This window comes from Arvicanthis niloticus, chromosome 10, assembly GCF_011762505.2.
Source record: "Arvicanthis niloticus isolate mArvNil1 chromosome 10, mArvNil1.pat.X, whole genome shotgun sequence".
Classification (NCBI taxonomy): Eukaryota; Metazoa; Chordata; class Mammalia; order Rodentia; family Muridae; genus Arvicanthis; species Arvicanthis niloticus.
The window spans coordinates 6,165,911-6,183,697 of record NC_047667.1 but is presented as its reverse complement, the minus strand read 5'-3'; the positions used below and the strand labels follow the sequence as shown (position 1 = coordinate 6,183,697).

General features: G+C 38.1%; 1 protein-coding gene and 1 pseudogene across 1 annotated transcript in view; one reads left to right on the top strand and one right to left on the bottom strand.

Moving 5' to 3' along the window:
• LOC117716146 (contactin-associated protein like 5-1) overlaps nucleotides 1–17,787 on the bottom strand; it is an 838,779-nt gene that overhangs the window by 274,476 nt on the left and 546,516 nt on the right. The window contains exon 12 of the mRNA XM_034513074.2: nucleotides 2,453–2,572. Coding sequence (XP_034368965.1) covers nucleotides 2,453–2,572 — 120 coding nt within the window. The remainder of the gene's footprint in view (nucleotides 1–2,452; nucleotides 2,573–17,787) is intronic.
• LOC117716669 (small nucleolar RNA SNORA17) lies at nucleotides 4,446–4,541 on the top strand (annotated as a pseudogene).

Genomic DNA, 17,787 nt, shown 5'->3' with positions numbered 1-17,787 from the left:
AGATATATTTAAATACATGAAGTCACCCCTATGTTTCATGAATCCAAAAGCTAAGAAAGTCATCAAGTTTCAAATTTTATCCCCTTATCGCATTCCTCCCACCACCCAGGAACCCCTTATCCCATCCCCCATCCTCCTGCTTCTATGAGGGTGTGCACCCACCTACCCCCCACTCTCCCTCCCCACTCTCACATTCCCCCCCCCTCCACTCAGTGTTCAGCCTTCATGGAACCAAAGATCTCCTCTCCCACCTATGCCCAACAAGACCATCCTCCCCTACATATAGAGCTGGAGTCATGTGTCCCTCCATATGTGCTCCTAGGCTGGTGGTTTAGATCCTGCTGAGCTCTGGCTGGTTGGTATTGTTGCTCTCCTCATGGGGCCACCAACCCAGACCCAGTCCTTTAACTTTTTTAACAGATTTGAGATGGTTAGCCTGTGAGTTAAGGGATGATAGCAAATTCATGGCTTGGAGTTTATTGTTAGGGTGTTTTCTATGTTTTATTTAGAAATAGCTGAGTGGAGTTAACAGACAACAGTCCAGATTACCTTACATGGATAGTTGGTTTTCAAAATGTCAAAAGTCCACAGAATTGACATGACAAACATTTCTGTATTAATGTTCATTTTGATTAGAGAAATGTCTGCTCATGACAGCTTCCTGTATTGAATTCTAAGAAGAAATTGAGCATCTTTGGAGTTACTCCAGTTGTGGTGAGACAGCCACTAGACAAGAATTGCCTCTTTCCATCTACAGACAAATTACTGTCCAGAACAGGACACACTCGACTAATTATATCTGCCTAGACAGAGTAATCAGCCCTTAATAATTCTGCAGCACTAAGGTCTGTCAGATGATCCTGGGCCAGAAAGCAGAAGAACAGAGGCTCCAATGTTTTGTAGTAGAGGGAGTGTCCAGGTGTTCAGAGGTCTCTATAGATTGGCTAAGTTTTAGAAGCTATGCTTTGTGCTTTCCACAATTTTAGTTAACTCAGTCATTCTGGATTTCTGATGGGGTTGAAAACTTATAGCCTCATAGCCAATCCTGGCTATTTACCTTGAGAGAAAAGATTTGAGTGGATGGTTTTCAGCTGACATTCATTCTAAAGCCAAGGAAAAAGCCAGGCTCAGAACTAAATGTTTTAGTTAGGATAGATGACAGAGGTTCTGGTTAGTCAACAAAATGGACTGGGTATTAGGACTATCTTGTACCTCACTGGTACAAATTGGCATAATTATGCTCTAATTGTATTTTGAGAGAAAAGTTTTATTTTAACAGGAAGGGTGATATGTAGGAGGAGCTAAGGTGGGAGGAGTACTGAGAGGAAGAGAAGGAGTAAGGAGAGGAGGAGAAGAAGGAGAAGAGAAGCTAGGTGATGAGAGAGAGAAAGAGGGGGCAGACAGGGAGGCAGATGTTCACGTATCTCCACCAGTCAAAGATAGTTGATATATCTAGTTTGGGTAGTGGGTTACATCTCTGATTGAGCATTACCAAACTTATAAAGCCTTTGATTAACATTTTTTAAAAAAATGTATAAGTGAAAAAGGAAAAGGGGGCATGGGATAGGGGTTTTCTAAGGGTGGGGGAATGGGGAAAGGGGATGGCATCTGAAGTGTAAATAAAATATCCAATACAATAATAATAATAATAATAATAATAATAATAATAATAATAATAATAATAAAGAAAGTCATCAAATAGCATGTGAAGCGTGAAGCTCAGGGCAGAGATATTCCTGCTTTATAGAAATTTTCTCTCCTGGTATTTGATTGATATATAGAAATGTGTGTTGAAATACAACTACAACCATAAAATCTTTCTGAAACCAGTAGCATGATGGAACATGAAAATTGTAGTAACCTAAATCTATGTTCTCAGGCCACGGTCACCCTCTAGAATAAACAATCTCTTAGTGCTTTTGAGGTGAAAGCTGTTTCGTAGGTCCTCGCTAGCTGGTCCTGATTATCTGTGATCCTCACAGCTCCTTGGAGTGTAGTCATCTTCTTCCCTGATGAACCACTGACACACAAGACAGTAGGACTAAGAGAGATGCTCAGTCCCTAGAATCATCCAGAGTACCACACTGGAGTTCCCCTTTGTAAATCAGGACTTCCCACTGGATTTCATGACTTGTTTTTTTGTGTTTATTTGTTTTTCCCATCTCCCTTTCTTTATGTTGCTAGGTTTTACTAATGAAGCTGTACTTTGCAAATCTTACAGAGAATACTTGGTAATTCATTCCTTCTTCGTGGAAAAGTGTCATGACCACAAAGATCTCTCTACTCTTTGTCTTGACAATAATTAAGCTAATTTCTATTATTTTTCAAGATAGCATTCTCTCTCCTATGAACCTAGTCTTGTGAGTTTTTGATCACTCAGTATGCCTTTCGAAAACTTCCCTTTCATCTGATACCACCCAGGTTAAGCATGCTTAGAAAACATGGCTCTTACCAGTAATATTGCAGTACACCTGAAGGGGTCCCAGTGGCCCGCTGCCATCAGAGTCAATATAGAAGAACCCAGCTGTGTGCCCTCTGTGTCTATACACCTCACAGGATTGCTCATAGATGGCTGAAATGAGAAAAAACAAACTCTTCTTGATTCTTAATATTCTTCCACAAGAATTAGTAGGTCTCATATTTCTTCCTTTCCTTTCCGTAGAGCTACAAGAGACTTTATAGTTCAGTGTTGTAATATTTGGCAGATTTTTATGCTATTTGAATTTCATTTTTGTTTCTGTGAAAAACATACCCTGACAGAAAAAGCAACACAAAGAAGAAAGGCTTATTTTAACTCACAGTTTTAGGTTATAGTTCATCACTGTAGATAAATAACAGTTGTAGAAACGTGAAATAGCTAATCACATCACATCCCTGGCCACTAAAAACAAAGGCACATTTGCCTCCTGTATTGCCTATACTTTTCTTGATTTATCCAATCAAGTAGTTCAGAAACTAGTCTGGCTGAGTTTTTCCCAACTGGATCAAGATAGTGTTGTTTATGAAAAGGGGACCTCAATGCCCCCAACTGACTGGAGTGTAAAGAACCATATAGGATATTTTATTTACTGATCGATATGACAGGTTCCAGCTCACTGGAAACAATGTCACTCCTGAGAAAATTGACCTATGTAGCATTAGAAAGCAGGAGTGTCAAGCCATGAGAGTAAGACAGTAAGCAGTACTCTTTCATTGTCTCCCTTCGGTTTCTGCCTCCAGGTCCATGCCTTGGGTTTCCTGCTCTGATTAACCTTCTTGATGAACTACAATGGTCAATGGAAATAAATTCTTTCCTCAGTATATTTATTACAACAATGGAAACCTGAATAAAACAAGGAATGTCAGTTTAGACAATGGTGCCACCTATAGTGGGCTTGGTCTTCTCACATTAAATAACTTAAGACAATTCCCTACAAACATGTCCCCAGGCCAACTATATATTAAAAACCCCATCAGTGAGTCTCTCATCTCAGGTAATTCAAGGTTGTGTCAAATTGACAGTTAAAGCTAACCATCACATGCCCTTACTTAATTATAATTCTTTTATACTTCTTAGCCCATTTCAGAAGTTCTAAACCTTTTTAAAAAGATTTTCATTATGCATGTCTGTCCCCATATATCCGCATAGTACACTAAGAATCACCAATACACTGGTGAATCTTCTCTGTGCTGAACCTATAAGAACCACAGATGTGTGTCATGTGACACTGAGTCATGGCATCTACCAAATGATACCAGGACTAAATTTTTGGCTAGTGAGGTTAAAATGTACATATGATGTTATAACTTTTTAGCAATAAAATATGAAAATACCATCTTGAGGGATGCATGTGTCCATGTATTTGTGTGCTTGTGTATGAAGAAGCCAATAGTTAATGTCAAAGGTTGTTAATATTACTAATCACAGCCTTGTTTTCTTCTTGCCTATTTGAATAGGTTTGTTGGCCAATGAGCTTTAAAGATTTCTCTGTCTCTACCTCTTTGGCATGAGGATTACAAGTATGCATAATCTACCTGGTTTTCATATGTTTTAGGACTCATATTCAGGTTCTCATTCTTTCAAAGCAAGCAGTTAACCAACTGAGACATCCTCCAGGACTAAGATGCACTCTCTTATATTTATATATCTCAAGCTTAGGAAAGTAACTGATATAATATTAGATCTAGGTTCAATCCATCTTCACCTAACAATTGCTTACTAATTTACAAGTGTATGCCAACACAGTTTTTTTACCGTCAAACTGTGTCCCAATGATTGTAGATCATATCACGCACAAAGGTCTTTGTGTGTCCTATATGAGCAGAAACAGGTCATAGGTGTCACAGTTCAAAGTTTGGAGTTTTAGCAGAGTTGTAGACTTGATAATAATTAATCTCATTAAACCAGCACTAACAGATTTGGAAGAATGTAAAGGAGATGGCTTAAGAGATGTATCGATGATGATTATGTCTCTAAAGGTATTGTAGGTGTGGCTGTTGTGCCACACATGCATTGGCAGGAGGCAAAGATAAGAGAGTATTGGAGTGGAAGAGCTAGCTCTATCCCTTGCTGCTGTGGTACTGAATGGGCCAACTGGGGCAGGGCAGGAGAGCTTGCCCAGTGATCTGGGTGGTGGCAAGCTGGTAGGCTGACCAGCTGTGATAGCCTTAGACCTAGATCTATAGCTTTGAGTTGGTCCACCACAACATCTAGCCAATTGATGAACTGCTGAAGTACATGAAGTGTTGATCTTACAGATCCAAATCTACAAGATTTCCATGATACAGGGCAATAATAAAATATCTGAGAGAAGTACCAGTGAGGATCCAGTATTGACAATACAGCAGAAGCAGAGGTCTTGTCTTTAACCAAGGAGTCATTGCAATGAACATTCACAAGCCAAGAATTGTGGGAGAAAGGGGTATACTGTGGGACACACTATGACACACTACAGTTTCCACAATGAGATTTTTCTCCCTGTTTGAAGGGAGGTTATAAGAGTAGAGGGTTGGCATAAGGGGAGGGGGAGATGAGTGAGACTGAGGTGCATGATGTGAAATTCACAAAGAGACAATAAAAGCTTTTTAAAAAACACATTAGCCAACTTAGTCAAAAATTAGTATCTGATACATCACACAAAATTCTATAGTTCTGAGTAGCATGTGTACATTGAATTATCCCATCTGGCCATGCTTTAAACACTTTAGTGGCTGCCACCATTGTTTTAAGATAGAATACAAGCTTGTCACCTTAGGTGACTTCCACACCTATGACTAATGCCCCATTCTAAGATTATGAAGCTACCACTCATCAAGATCAAGTGAAAGGAGATCTTCAAAGAATTCACTAACACTCAGGTTCTAATGAGGGAGAGATGTGGAGCTTTTGATATTTTGGAGTAAATTCAAGGTATATACTTATATTTATGAAACTCTCCATGATATTCAGACACACTTTTTGAAGCAGAAGTATATAAGAGGGTCATGACATGCACCCTACACACACAACCAGCTTCATATATTTTTACTACTACTGGATCAGTGTGATAGCTCAATGAGTGATGGCATTTGCTGCCAAGTGTGATGATATGGGTTCTGTCCATGGGGCCTATGTGGTAGAAAAAGAGAACAAACTATTGCATGTTTTCCTCTGATACACACATTAATTATGTAGCGAACACATAATCATATAAATGTAGTCAATGCAAACACACACACACACACACACACACACACAAACACAAACACACTACATATAACTTGTAAATATTGCACAAGGAACATGAAGCCTAAAAATGAACTGGGTGAATTTTTGCAGTCTTGCTTCAACTTAATACCTGTGGTACCTCGGGAAAAATGACTTTACTCTTGCTGGCCACCACTAAGGTAATTTCCATAATGGACACTTGCTGGTATTCAAGTATTCAAGTTTGTCTTTGTTAATTTTCTCATTGCTGTGACAACATACTGAATCAAACAACTTAAACGAGGAAGGACTGTGTCTGGCTAATAGTTCAAATGGATACAGACCACAATGGAGAAGAAGGCTAGGCTACAGGCATAGATGCTATGATTAGATTACTAAAAGGCAGTGGCCACTATCTTTGCAGCTCCTGGATTATTCCCTGAGGTAGAAGCCCCTGGCCTCCTCAGGTGAGATCCTAATGGAAAAGTCTGGAAGAACTTGGGAGCCTCTACTGCATGCTACAAGGGTGAGCATAGCTTCACAGTGAAGAGGAACTACTGTGTTTTCTGACACAGGTATGTTTTTCATAAAACTTACATCTTCAACTCCACTGGCAGAACTAGATGACAGCTACAGTTTTGCGATAATTTTGTGACATATATTTGTTGTTTTATAGATTGCACTGTGTGTGTGTTGTGTGTGTGTGTGTGATGTATGTGTTTGCATTTTTCACAGAGGTGTGCACCATGTCTTAGAGTTTTTATTCCTCTTCTAAAACACCTCAACATAAGCAAATTTGGATAGAAAAGGTTTATTTCATCTTGAACTTGTTGTAGTCTACTCTCCAGGGAAGTGAGGGCAGGATCTCAAGGCAGGAACCTAGAGTCAGGAACTGATGCAGAGGCTATGAAGGGGTACGGCTTACTAGTTCCCTCCTTGTGGCTTATTCTGAAAAGTTTATTATGCCATTCAATAACACCCACCTGCCATTAGATAACACAAACTACAATTGGCTGCCCACTCCAATAATTACTCAAGAAATAGCACTATGGGCTTGCATATATATCAGTCTTACAGAAGCATTTTATCAATTGAGGTTTTAACCTCTGAGATGACTCTAGGTTGTATCAAGTTGACAAAATCTAGCCAGCACAATATGCCCAGGTATGCACATGGAGGTGAGTGGACAACCTCCGGTGTCTCTTATCATTGTCCTCCTTGTTTTATTCAGGGTTCCTTGTAGTTTTACTACTGCACATGCCATAGGCTAGCTGGCATGTTACAGTAAAGTGTAGCTGCACTTTATGGCTTTTGTGTGGATCCTTGGCATGGGAAGTCAGGCCTTCATTACAAAAACCCTTTTATCTATTGAACCATCTCTCCAGCTCCAGATTTCACTATCTCTGTATAAGGATTCAGCACTGCAGATCTACTACTTTGTCTCTCTCTTTCATCTATGCACTCTAAAGCCTTCAACATGTTCTTTCTTTTACTTCCTGAGCTTGATTTTTTTGTTTTGTTTTACCATCTTATTCTTTTGTTTATTTTTTCATTGTTGTATTTGTTTGGGGATTTGTTTCCTTGCATGTTTAATTCTTTTTTGGCCATTATGTGTTTAAATTGTTGAATCTTTAATTGAGTTGTGGCAAAATAGGTCAAACATGCCTAACAACTCCAGCATCACTTTTTCTGCAGGAGTTTAATTTAGTCTGTCTCAAAGGATATGTGCCATGAGACTGGGAGTGCACAAAAATGCTCTTATAGTGTCTTGTGAGAACAGGACAGAGCATAGGGCACAGTATCACAGTTATTAGATTTTGTTTGATTTTCTGACAGGAAGTAAAAATTAACTAAGAAGTGTAGTGTAAAAATAACCCCCCCAAAGTAGAGCCATTTTCTTTCTTGGCTAAAAGCTGAAGGTGCCTTGGTGCTGCTTGGTAGCCTCTTTTTTTTTTTTTTTTTTTGACAGATGCCAGAGACACCAGCTGCTCTTCAGACGAAGATTTAGTGTAGTAGTAGAAGCTCTTTGGTAGAAAACAAAAGATCTCTGTAAGTTTGAGGCCACTCTCTTCTACATGGAGAACTCTACACCAGCCAGTGCTACATAGTACAGACTTATTTCCAAAAGGAAAAACAAAACAAAACAAACAAACAAAAACAAAACAGGAGAATAGAACATCTGGCCTGGGTGGAACATAACATTGTAGTTGGGCAACATCAGTCACTTGGACTTGGGACTCAGTTGCCTGTAAGACATACTAAGGACACAGAAGGAATAAATGTCCTTTTACTGGGATGTTTCACAGAATTCCTGTTTCAAAAGAGTCCTTTTGAACTGGACAACCATGAGGTACAGCTGGGTATTGCTCTTTTTCTGAGCCCTTATTTAGTGTTGCTTTGATGATTAGGAAGCCATGAAGAAGAAGGTAACACTCATACAGTCATGCAGTCAGCACCAAGATCAAATTGCAAATGAGTCATAGACTTGGATATTAAAAAGTGGAATGCATGAATGTTATGGAGGAAAAGAAGACTCATGATTTTTTTTATAAACTTGAAGAAGCAAAGATGATTCAAATTCATACATAGTAAAGTGAAATGGCTAAACACACTTATAATAAAATGAATGAATACAAAAGAAGAAAATAGAAGTTAGTGATAAAATGGGAAACAAACACTAATATCACAAAATATTAATATTATAATTTAAACATTATATAGGGAACACAGAGGCAGGAAGTGATACATAGAATCACAGCACATCTTGCTGTGAAGAAAAGGCCTGCCTTAAAGAAAGTCAAAAGAAAGGCAATTATTGGGAGAGCATGGGAGATGATTGTAAGTAGATTGCTTTCCATACACACCTAAGGACCTGAGCCTTATTGCTAGAACCCATATACAGAGCTGCACATGCCCACAAGCTCAGCTGAATTGGAGAGCTCCAGGCTCAGTGAGAGACCCTACCTCAAAAAGAAAATGAAGAGTGGCAACATAAGGTATCAAAAATTTATATCCATCCATATGCACATGTGATGGGTCATCCAAGCATACCCATGAATAGGCACACATACAATATTAATGAAAGTTTGAAAGAATCTCTTTGTGGTCACCAGAAGATACTAGGAAAATCAAGATTCCTTTATGGAGTTTTTAGCCTCCTTAATAGAATAATTTAAGAATAGACTCATTTGGAAATTTGAGGAGAATTTTATAAGAGTTTAAGTGGAAATCCCCAAGGCAGGCAAGGCTGAAAATTTCAGTAGCTGCTCAGAAAAGCAGAGTGGATAAGATAAAGGGAGGGGGACCCATTCTGTTTCAGGTAAGCAGAGATGGATGTTAGTCACATGGTGGCAGGTGGTCACATGGTGGGGATGACTTCAGAGAAAGAAAGAGAAAGTTGGGTATCAGGGAGAACATTTTTAAGTTTTGGCCAGTATCCAATAGAGAAAGGCAAAAGAGTCAGGCAGTAGTGGCACACGCCTTTAATCCCAGCACTTGGGAGGCAGAGGCAGGTGGATTTCTAATTTCGAGGCAACCATGGTCTATAGAGTGAGTTCCAGGACAGCCAGAGCTACACAGAGAAACCCTGTCTCAAAAAAAAAGAAAGAGAGAAAGAAAGAAAAGAAAAGAAAAAAAAGAGAGAAAGGCAGAAGAGAAGAAAGAGGAAGCATTTTTAGTCAGAAAACAAAAATTCCTATGGGCCTAGAAAACTTTGGGACAAATCACAGAAATTGCTCTAGGGTGTATAGATTCTAGAAATGAGAGTGTTGCTTAAATAAAGAACCAACTTCTCCTTTTATCTTTCTAGAATACATTAAAACCTGCCTTCTTGAAGCTCAGTTCTATGGCTAGGCCAGCTCTACTCTGATAATTCTTAAGAAAGGAGACAATGGAATAGCCTTCAAGCAAAAAGGTGATTTCATTTTTATCACACAAAGATGCTTTGAATATAGCAATATTTGTCTCTATTAGAAACACCAACCAGTAAACTCTGTGTTGCTGATGAATGGTTACTATCAGGAGTTCATGCAAAGAGATGCACTCCTCAGCAAAAAGGACAATGCAGACACATCAAGGCTCTTCAGGATAAATTTTTACCCAGAGCAGATTTGTATTGTGACCATGCAGAGCAGACAGATCCATGTTTTCATATCTGAGTGAAATAGTCTGAGTACAATTTTTGGCAGATAATTTATTGCCTAACATATAATTTGAAATATCCTTGTGATGTTCTCTCTCATTAAAGATAATGATAGTATTCAGATGGCAAAATAGTTTTATTTAGACCTCACCTTTTCATGTACCAAGGTCAGAGTTATAGCCTTGGTGCTTTGCCATTTATATTTCTACTTCAAAACTATGGAAACAAATATGAAACTCAGAACATGTGTGCATGTGTGTGCCCCTGTATGTGTTTATGTGTATACATCCATGTGTGCATATAGAGGCTAGTGGCTAACATCAGGTGTTTCCTCCATCATTCTCCTTACTGTCTACCTGTACTTTTAAATTTGATGTGCATATGCCATGAACTACACATGAAGTCAGAGAAAACTCGATTGGGTTGGTTCTCTCCTTCCATCTCATGGGTACTGAGGATTGAACCCAGGTTGTAAGACTTGTGGGCAAGCATCTTAACCCTCTAACAATCTTGGAAGCGTGTGCACCTTGGTTTTTGAGACTAACCCTGAAGCTTATCAACTTGGCTAGACTGCTTGCCTGTGAGTCCTAGAGACACACCTGGATCTACTTCCCAATCACTGAGATTACAAGTGCAAATACTACCATACCTGACTCTTTGTTTTATAGGTCCTGGGAATTAAAATTAATTGGCTCTTGTTAACATGGTAAACGTTTTTACACAGCATACTATATCTTTTGCTTCTCAGCACATATTTTAAAAGCCAAAAAAAGTTTTAATTCTTCTTAGCATGTCTATTATTATGCTTATGTTGCTCTCTCTATATATATACATATATATATGTATATATGTGTGTATGTATATATACATATATATGTATATATACATATATATGTGTGTGCATATATATATATGTATATATATATATATGAATATGTGTAACAGTAACTAATTTCAAAAGAGGACAAAGATTTGAAAAAGAGCAAAGAAGGTACATGGGATGGTTTGGAGGGAGAAAAGTGACAAGATAAATGACAATCTCAAAAAATAAAAGAAATAATTAAAAATGTTTCAATTCTGTGTCTCTTCTTTCCTGTGGTATCCTGTGTGATGGATTATTTACCACATGATTGCAATACAATACAGATCTATACACACTGCCTGTAGACATAAAGAATATCAAATTAATTATGGGAACTCAGTAAATGCTTGTAAAGCATTTTATTTAGCAGCCATTTATTTAATTAAGAGTCTTAATCCCCTAGTGCACTAGATTTTTGAGAAATTGACTTGGCCTTGTGTCAACAAAGCAAAGAAAAATGGTGTTAAAACTAATGAGAACCACAAAAGTCAGTTAAAAGACTGTTAGAAAATTATGTTGGAGTTAGCAGAGCTTTTGATGTTTGAGGCCACAAACAGAGCTCTAAAGACATGGTAAATGTCAAGTTTCAGTATCAGAACACAAAGAAAGAGTCAGAGGTGCTATGGGCTCCTGGACTAAAGACCATCAGATCCCTGTGCTGATGATGTTTATCATGGTGTATGATCAAGGCATCGTGCCAGTCAGGTGACTCCTGTTGAACTGAAATGTACCCAGGTTGGTACCTACTTCAAGCTTCAACTCTACCTAAGCCTTATATATACTTTAACATCTCCCTTGAAACCAGCTATCAAAGGCAGTCTGTAGCAACCATTACTACATACAAATAGAGAGTTTATGTAGAAAATGCCTGTCATATAATGAGATATCCTGGCATTCTACAATGCAGGAAGTCAGTATATGAAACACATAGTAAGCAATGTTAATCATGTGTTATGGCAAAAACATGAATATAAAAACATAGGGGATAAAATCTCATTTTAGTAGTCCATATATCTAAATGAAGTCTAGCCTATTGGTACCATGAAAGTAAATATACCTAATGTTGGTACTGAGCTGGGATGAATGTCATTAGACATGGCTTCAATGACAGTGTTCCTCTGACTACATTTATTGGCAACCACCAAGCTTGACACCATCCTGGAAAAGCAGTTTCCAATGTGACATCAGACTAAAAACACGGCTCTGAAAGTTCCTTACAAAAGACTCAGTTTGGACTGGAAGGAAGGCACAGCTACTGAGAGCATGTGCTGCTCTGCTGAGGCCCTGAGTTTGGTTCCCAGTAGTTACAATGCATAGCTTGCAATGATCCGTATATGCGGTGCAAGAGCAGCTGACACTCTCTTGGCCTTTATGGGTACTCATGTATACATAGTACACAAACTGACAAGTAGATACCCCCCCACACACACACACATACATAAACACATGCACATATACACATAAAAAGAAGTAAAAATTATTTAAAATTTACAAAACAATTCCATTTTACTCTTCAATAAGTTAGAGAAGAATTATTTTAAAATGAACAAAAATATTACAGAATCACAGGGATAAGGGAGGGAAAGCAGCCAATAAAGCCTTGCTTGTAATGATGGTACCTTGCAAGCATAAGGGCTCCAGGACAATTCCCAGAATTCACATAAAATGAACAAATAATCAAGCAAGCAGAATGTCTGGGTTTGTAAACTTAGCAACAAATAGGTCAATCCCTGAAGTTTTGTGACCAACCTATTTGATGAGTTCCAGGATAGCAAGCGACCCTGATTCAAAATAAAATAACAAGCGTAGACATAACTTGAAGAATGAAACTGGAGTTTATGCATTGTCCTATACATACATACATATGCATTTGTACCCATACACAAAGGAGCATGCATAGATATGCAGACACACAAATAATAGTGACAAATGGTGGCAGATGGCAGATTGTTGCTTTTCTGTCTCAGGTGCTAAATATCTTGTACCAGAATACCCTATTCACGGTAAATCCCAGCTGTTGCCAGATGCTATACCTATCTGTCTTCTCATCCTTTTGTCATCTTAACCTTTGTGCTTCCAGGGACCTTAATTTACAGAGAAGCAGCCATAAGGAACGCTGTCTATCTTCTCTCAAGAAATCTCCTTATCAGCTCAGACATGACTCCTAAGAAAACCATTTGAAAACGAGAACCTTGATTCATTGTTCTCTTCTTAAATATTTTTCTATAAGTCTAAAGAAGCAGGCCCTTGCCCTTTACTTCTCTAACAACGATTTTCTTTTTTTGAAGATGTTACATAAGCCATAGTTCTGAATCACTGCTACCCTATCTCACATTGCTGCTTTGTCATATACTATGGATAGCATATGTTACCAAAGCAGTTTGCTTTGCTTTATCTATTGGTTTTCATTTGTTATGAGGTTGATGCATGCTAGGGATTCACAGATATTTGGCAAGTATGCCTGCTCAATGTCAGAAACATAAGCAGAGCCACTGAGAAGAGGATGAAGAGTACAGGAAGAACAACTCTGGCTCCTTTAAAAAAGTGAGGCCAAAAATCCAGGTTTGATGCATGGTTGTAATCCCTGTGTGACGAGGCAGATGAAGGAAGATCCCTGGGACTCTATGACAGGCAGCCCAGCCAAATGATGCTCTCCAAATCCTAGTCAGAGACCCCGCCTTGCAATAGTACATAGACAGCTCCTAATTAGAAAACACTTGTTTGACCTCTGACCTTCACACATTCTCACACTTTCACATTTACACACCTACACACACATGTTCATCTTCCTACATGCAAGCAGAAATCTTTACAAAAGAGGTCTGACTGGATACACTGGTAGTTCCAGTGACTTAGGAGGCTGAGGCAGGAAATTGCTTGATCCTAAGAGTTTCAACACTAGAAAACAGATCTTATTTCTTAAAATAAAACGTAAAAATTAAAAATGAAGAGTGAGCATGATGAGGAATACTTTTAAGCACATTATAACTTAAGATTTACTCCTTTATAGCTAATTGAGGACTTTATATTTTCACATCTCATAATTCACAAATCAGACATCAAGGTGAATAATAAAAATGATATACTCCTTTCTTGTAAGTTAGTGCAAAATCATGGTAACAAGGAATCCTTATATGTAACTATAATGTTCATTTACATGTTCATTTCAATATTATACAGGGAGGGATAGAAATGTGGCTCAATTGGAAGAGTACCTGTTTTGCATTGCACAGCCATGGCTTCCATTCCCAGAACTGCTTAAACTAGCATTATGCTAATTATCTGTAATATTAGCACTGGGAAATAGAGGCAGAGGATTAGAGATTTAACACCATTTTTAGATACATAGCAAGTTTGAGGGCAGCCTGAGGCTACATGTGACCCTGTCTCAAAAATAAAATAAAATTCACAAGATGTTTCTGCAGAAGTTCAGGCTGCAAGGCACCACAATACAAGGAAGAAGAAGCCGGTCTCAAATTAGCAGAGAACAATGGGGAATAATTCTATTTCTTCATGGAGCTGAAGATGTAAAGCTAGGGATTACATTACCATTGATGCAATGGTCACCTTGTGAAATCCACCTCACTGCTTTGTAAAATGCCTATCATATTATTTTTATTTTATACCAGACTCAGCTTAGAAATGTTACATACAGGATCAGCCACTCACTACAGATTTATGGAGTTTCAACTTTGCAAAGAAGTACAGGGAAGAACAGTGTAATGACCACACACACACAAGTTATCAGCGTGCTACAAAAATATCCACTTTGTACATTAGATATATACATTTATAAATCTTCATTTATACATTAGAAATGTCAAAACATGGAGCTATGTACATGGCTTGGGGTAAATGTAATCTACACAAGCATGAGGACCTATTTTTGAACATAAAGCACCCATGTAAAAGCTTAAGATACCTTCTTTAAATCTAGGGTCATAAACACAGAGGAGAAAGGAGACAAAAGGATTTCTGGAGTAGCTACAGACATACTTTCTCAAAGATAACATAGATATTGACAGCCAGGACACCTAATGTCACCCTCTGGCTAGTGCATGTGAGAATATGTATGCATGCCTTCACATACTGTTGCACATGAATCACACACACACACATACACACACACACACACAAACCCAAGAAATTTTAAAGTTAAAAAAATTAGAAGCAAACATAGACAAAGGTCAGAGAGAAGGAGTCCTGTTTTCTTCACTCAGTACAGTAGCTGCTCCTGCTTGGCCTTATTTTGTTTCATCTGGCCTCCATGTCAGCTCACTGCCACTCAACAGCCAGAATCATGTCATTCTTGCCACCTTAGAGGGAATAGCATCTCACTAATAAAGAATACTTGGATGCTGAGGACAGCTCCATCATTGCTCAATAAGTCATTCAATTTGCTGATCATTTCCAGAGATAAAAGGGCAGAGCTCACTCAGTGACCTCACAACCATGGTGTTATAATGAGCATGCAGTGAGAAAGCTGACCAAAGACCATGTCACTTCCATTAGATGTGACATACAATGAGAAACCTTCTGCCACAAGTCTTGAGGGCTCACTGTAGATGAAAAAAAAAACACTAGTTTTTCTCTCCACATAGCTTCTACCCAAGAGATTCAGTCAGAAGCAAACAACACATTGTCTTTGGCTTGGTTCCTTCTCTGTTTAATAGATAAAATGTTGAGTTATAAATGGTAATAGCCTCAATAACAGAAGTCACAGAATATAAAATAGAAAGTTAATTATATTTTTGTAGCTATTGTTTTTACTTGTTGGTTTTTCAGAATCAGGGTTTTGCTGTGTAGCTCAAGCTATACTCAAAATCCTTCTGATCAAGACTCTTGAGACCTTGGACTGTATCCATTTAATACTACACCTGCTTTGACTAGGAAGTTTTGTATAAAAATCCTGAAATGCTTGCTATAAATTGATGTATGTATGTGAGTGTTTGCACATGTGTCTATGTAAAATTTTGCATGCATGTGAGTATAGATTTGTATGAGTGCATGTAAAAAGGTGTGCACACAGAACTGTGCATGAATATATGGAGGCCAGAGGACAATCTCATTGTTTAGATATCATTCATTTTTTAAAATTTTATTTTACTTTTTTTTGAGATGGAGGTTTCTCTTTATTCTAGGCTCACCAATTTAGCCTAAACTAACTGTCCAGTAAGCCTGAGATATACTCCTGTCTCTGTTTCTCAAGCACTGAGCTTCCAAGGGAACAACAAAATTTTCTAAAAATTTCTGGATACTAAACATGGATCTTTGTGCTGCAAAGAAAGCTTTGTACCTACCTAGTAATCTCATTAACCCAGTTTATAAACATGTTTTTTAATCTTAATTTTCTGGTGTTTTATAGAGAGATGCTAAGGCAATATTGCCAAACTTTGTATTCTCTTCAAGGTCAGTATCTACTGTTAGATTATAGTGAGAACCTATTTTATTTTTATTCCTTGTTCATGCAAGTTTCCTGACCATGCACTGAGAAACTACTTCTTGAAACTATTCTGGCCTAAAATATAGGCGTCTAGTATCTACCCACTTGGATCTGAAATTAGTGGACAGCAAGTGTTCTGAGTAGTAGTTATTCACTGAATTGTAAGTGTTCTTCCTACACCATATGCATGAACCCATGTATGCTCCTACCAGTAACAATATTACTGTTTATTAATGATAAAAAGAGAAACCAGGCTTAATATCCTCAAACAAATGGACATATAAACACAAACAGTAACATGTGATGTTGTGTAGTTAGGAAATGGAAAAAGCTAAGTTAGCAACTGAAGAAAAAAAAAGAGCTGGGTGTACAGAACATGCTCTTTGAGGGGTTGGAGCTGAGCTAGAAAAGAATGTAAGTGTCCTGGGTAGATAAGCAATCATGAGCTACACCAGATATTCTGGTATCTTCTATTTCATTTTGATAAAATACCCCAACACAAACAACTTGGGAAGAAATTGGTTTATTGCCCTAGTATTCTAAGTTACAGTCTATCATATAGTGGTCCCTGTAACAAGGGCTGGAAGTGCTGGCCACACTGAAAGTCAGGAGCAGAGAGGAATGCATGCAAACATGCAGCTTGCTCGTCTGTTGGTGCTCAGCATTATTTTTCCACTTTTAAATAGTCCAAGACTCCTTGCCTAGACGTCTAGGAGTGCTGCCCAGATTGGCATGTGTTTTACCACATCAATTAAATTAACCCATCTCTTACTGATGTCTCCATAGGGCAGTACATATTAGGTAACTCCTCACTAAAACATTTTCCCTATGGGCAGTTAGTTGTGTCAAATTTACAATTAAGTATAACCACCACACACAGGAAGGCCCCAAGGAAAGCATAACTTGTGTGGGTAACTAAGACTAAGAACACCAGTGTTTTAAGTAGAAATGGGCTGGGACACATGCTCCATTCTAGGTATGACCTTTAAAATTCACAACTGGAAATTCTCAATATATTTGCCCTCTGTTGATTATCTAGGGGTTCCTTATTACCTAAAGACAAGGTGAGAAGTAATAAGATAAAAGATGACTGAGTCCCTAGAGACCTTCATAGAACAGTATGATCACTGTGAGATATAAGTATAATTTGTAAGGTTGAATTATTCTAGAACTGATATTTTATTATCTTTATTCGGGTATCTTGAAAAATCATCTATCAAGAAAAAGATGGCATGGGGTTTGATTTGTAATTCTTTTTGTAAAAAATAAAATAAAATTGAAACATAACAGAGATCTTCATGTACTATACTGCTGTTCAGCTCCTCAACCCACTTCCCCAAAACACTTGTCCTTAAACTTTAGCTCAATTACTCAGAGACTCAAAAGGGAACAGCTGGCTACCAAGCCTATCTATTCATGGATATTGCAAATGAGCTCATGTTATATAAAACGTTGCTCTAAGTTGTCCAACTGGGAAAGGCTATATTTGAGAATGATACTGACTCTGACTGTAAACTCCACATTCTGTCCTATAAATTCTACAAATAAATAACCCAACCCACACACATACACACGTAGTTGTACCATACTCTTAGTTTCCAAATAGACCTAAGCATGTCAGAGTAAATATGAACAATTCCTGAGAAGTTCTCAGAAGGCATCCATCCTATTTACAC